General features: G+C 42.3%; 1 protein-coding gene across 1 annotated transcript in view; it reads left to right on the forward strand.

The window, feature by feature from the left end:
* Positions 1-902: 902 nt before the first annotated feature.
* Positions 903-4,351, forward strand: part of LOC101848834 (mucin-5AC) — a gene marked incomplete at its 5' end in the record, with an annotated part of 41,099 nt that continues 37,650 nt past the window's right edge. The window contains 2 exon segments of the mRNA XM_013085679.2: positions 903-1,476; positions 2,874-3,017. Of these exon segments, the coding sequence (XP_012941133.1) occupies positions 903-1,476; positions 2,874-3,017 (718 nt within the window).

Here is a 4,351-nt window from a genome sequence, read left to right on the forward strand (position 1 = left end):
TCTGTCTTTTTGTTTGTTGTGGTATGTGTTTTACGGCGCAACTGCATCTCTTTGTGTCTGTTTCCCTGTTTTGCTATGTCTCTTTTCCTCTGCATGTATGTCTGCCTCTGTCTGTCTGTCTGTCTGTCTCTCTCTCTCTCCCTTTCTCTCTCTCTCTCTCTCTCTCTCTCTCTCTCTCTCTCTCTCTCTCTCTTTCTTTCTTTCTTTCTTTCTCTCTCTCTCTCTCCACCCCTTTTCTCTCTCCCTCTCTATCAGTTATGACAACGTGGTGAACAGCGTCCGGTCATGTAAAAATATACTCCCACCCACCCCCTAACCCACCCTCCCACCTCATAGTGGGACAGTCTTATATGTTATCTATCGAAGAGTCTACTAGGTTTTTAATTCATAGACAACAATGTGAGAAAAACAATTTTGGTTTTCCAATACTTCCATTGTTCCAATTAGTCCACTCTTAAATTAAACGGTGCCAGCCAAGTCGAAGGTCTGCCACGATGTTTCTGGCAGATAGGCCTTTGACTGGCATTGGCCATATCACAAATGTGTAGGTGGTTGTGTGGGTGGAGCGGGGGCTATCCTTGTGTCTTTGAAATAGTCCCATCTGGTCACTTACTGTCACAACTTACTTGCCAGTCAATATCTTTACCACCACAGAATTTCAGTTTGTGACCTTAACAACACCGTAAAGTAAAGCAAACACCCAACCACACACTGCAGTTATGTAACGCCGCCGATTTTAGTTTAAATTCCCCAAGCACTGTTGTAACCATGATTTACACTACGCTAGAAACCGCCCAGATCTGGGCGGGACTTATGGTAGATCACCGTAGCACGGTAGACCGTCAACCAATATAGCACCAGTTCAACGTTAGATATATAATCCGTCACGTGTCTCCCCACAGGTCACAGAGCAGGATCAGCCCAGCCTGCAATCGCCCACAAGGTGTCTGTGGGACAACAGAGACGAGCCTCTATGCCAGGTCAGAACGTCAATCGCCCCGCCCCTAACACGCCCACCTCGCCGCGCCGCTCCTCCAATGTGGTCCCGCCCCACGCACGCTCCACCTCTCCACAGTCCCGTAGCAAGAGCCCCACCCTCGTCATATCCCGACAGATGCCCCTCAAAAGTGGAGGACGAGGGGGAGGGGTCACCGGGCAGGGGGCGGGCTCTTCGCTGTCGTCTGGGAACGCCCAGGGTGGACGTACCACGCCCTCTCAGTTATCGTCTCATGGCAATTCTTCTAACTCGCCCGGGAACTACAACCAAAGCTCTCTGTCTAGTCAGCAAGCCAGGTGCAAGTCCCCAAGCCCCTCCCGGATGAGAAGCCCCTCCCCACGGACCACACCTCAGAGCGCCACGTCACGCCCTTCAGTTCTGAGAACGTCGTCCAGCTCTTCGCTGCTGAAGGGAATAGGGCACGGTCATGAGGGCAAAACATCCGCTTTAAGAAGAGGAGACAAGGGAACTTTCAACAGGTAACGACTCTACTTATTTGCGAATTCTATTTCTTTTTGAAAATCCCGTCCCCATTGTAACTATTGTTATTATACTGTATAGTGTGGAGTCCGCTCAAACCGAAATCTGCGAGACCCCCAGGTTTTGTTCGGTTTTGTCCGGTTTTCGGTTCATAGAGGTTGTTCAGATAGAACAAAAAGAGAAAAAGAAAAAAAAGTGGGTGTTTTCGGTTTACTACTGTTTTCGGATTAACCGTATTCGGTTTAAGCGGACTCCACTGTAACTCATGTAAAGATCTATCTCTTTATACCTGTAGTTACTTTGCACAGGCATTGAATATTCTGGAAGTCCATTAAGTAAATCATATCCTATATCGTGTATATATTAATCCCCAAAAAATGCATGAACGATGCACTTTGCCTTCTGATTAAGAAAAATTGAAAAAAAAAACTTTGACTCAATTTTTTAAGCAAGAACAAAATGGTGATTATCGTCTTAAGTACAAAATCACAAACGTTTACATTCTATTTCACTTTATTTTCACATTATACTGTCGATTAACACTTGTGCGTTTCTTTCATTTCATACTATATGGACTACTGGTTTGGGGTGGGGTGGAGGTTCATCTTCTTACCTCTTACATTTTAATTCTCTTAGCCGTCTATATAAACTTTCTACAGTCCATGTGTTCTATAAGACTGAGAAAACTTTTATGTCATGTTTTCCTCTCTGTATAAATGATTGTAAAATATACTCTCATATTGAAATATATTCCTCAGTAATAATTTCACGTTGTTCTAAATGTCTTCTGACCTCTCCGGGTTGTTCTCTAATTTGTTTTGTGAAAGTATGTAGTCTCCCACTTGCAGAGTTGTTTATCTTCACATCGATTCATCACCTGATTTGAGTATTCAGTCGTATCTCTTGGGCTCAAAGTTGGTATGGGAATTTGATTTTATATAAACATAACATGGAATTGGGCATTTAAAAGCTTACCGATTAGCCTTTATGGGGTTTTTTTGTTGAAGGAAAGACTCGTTCACGTAAGAAAGGTGCTCTGTACCTGCTTTTGACGAAAGTGTTGTGTTCGTCTCTATTATTAGGTTCCATCATTCTGTTCTGTAAGCTTTTAGTAAAAGAATGAATGTTATGTTAAACTTTTTACCAAGGGCTGAGATATGAGTACTATAATTCTTTTCATCATTTTTTTCTTCGTATTTTTCTTATATTTCTGTGTCTTGAAATATCATCTCAGGACCAAATTGTCAGTGTAGTGAAATGGCCTTGTGTATTGTTCGGCAGTCGCAGAAAGAGAAAAGTGGTACGTAACCAGACCTTTCATTGCAACGTGAAAGTTGCCCTGAGCTTTCCCAAATCCCCAGCTATTCCAAACTATTCATAATACCACTGTCCACAGCGATATTGAAGATGAAATGGAAGGAGACGAAGAAGGCAACCACAGATTCTTAGCTATTGAGAACGGACACTGGTCTGAGCCGGTGGCTGACCAGCGCAGTCCACGCCACCAGCAGTACGATACACAGAGCGAGCTGGGCCAGGGGTATGAGCATTTTAACGATCGCTGCATCCCCGCCTGCTACACAACCTGTAGACGAGTTTCCCTCATTCTCTTTGCCTGTGTCGCTGTTACTCTTATTCGTTATTACTAGGCACAACTGACTTGAGCGCTTGTTTGTGTAGCATCGTGGTGTAGTTGCATGTAATCCTTCCCCACCTCCCTCGTCTTTTGAAGCCTACCATAGTGTGTACCCCCGCCGCTTCTCCTGTGACCCTTCCCACCAGTATGAGATACATTACGTTCAAGTTTCTTGCTGATGGTCTGTCTGCTTCGCTCATTCTCGCTTGAACAACGGCTAAAAAACAGGAGATCTTACCTCTTTTAATAAAAAGATACTAATATAAATTGTTTTGCTGAATGTTCTATTATGTGTGTTTTTTTGTGTGTGTGTGTGTGTGTGTGTGTGTGTGTGTGTGTGTGAGAGAGAGAGAGAGAGAGAGAGAGAGAGAGAGAGAGAGAGAGAGAGAGAGATTTCCTCCGTAGTTTTATTAAAAATTATTTTGTTGAAAATACTTGAGAACATGTTTTCTTCCTAAAACCAGTTACAGATTTTTCCAACATAACATAACAAAACGTCATTTCTGTTTTTAAAACGCTGTATCAGCCTGACTGAGACAAGACAAGGGCACACCCATTAAGTCTAAGTATGTGTCAGCATTGGCGCTTTGTCAAGGTAAATGAAGTTATCTGGCCCTTCCGAGTGCATATTATGGATTATGCTTGCAAAGTCAACTGTTGAGTTGTATACTTTATATGCTATCTTACCTATTCAAAGTAGGCCAGAACTTTGCGTCTTCTTTCAGATAGATTCAAAATCGTATTCTCTTCTTGGTTTACGAAACTCTAAGCCTGTAGCATAAGAGCGGAAGTTCAGAATACGCTATCAGGAAAATGGCGTCTTTTTGAAAATTCATGGGGGGGGGGGGGCTAATATACATACCTCCATAGGTATCTGCTCATACCGTATCTTTGCTAGAACGTCTAAGCTCTGCATTGTATTCTGATATTTACCAACACATGGAAACTTTGTGAATTTTGAAAGACTTACAGTAAATGAATTCTTGTATATCGCGTCCTTTTATTCCTTCTCAATTTCGGGTTCAAATATCCCTACGACCATAATGATAATTAGTATTATTTTGTTTCATCGTCTGGAGCAAGGGTTACGTTATTATATCACTACCATTATTGCTGTTACTGCTTTTATTACAGTATCTCTATTAGCATCATCATCATTATGTTATCATTATTTTTCTCATCATCACCATCATCATCATCAGCATCAGCATCATCATCATTATCATTATTATTATTAT

The sequence above is a fragment of the Aplysia californica genome, unplaced genomic scaffold (assembly GCF_000002075.1).
Source record: "Aplysia californica isolate F4 #8 unplaced genomic scaffold, AplCal3.0 scaffold00397, whole genome shotgun sequence".
NCBI classification, from domain to species: Eukaryota; Metazoa; Mollusca; class Gastropoda; order Aplysiida; family Aplysiidae; genus Aplysia; species Aplysia californica.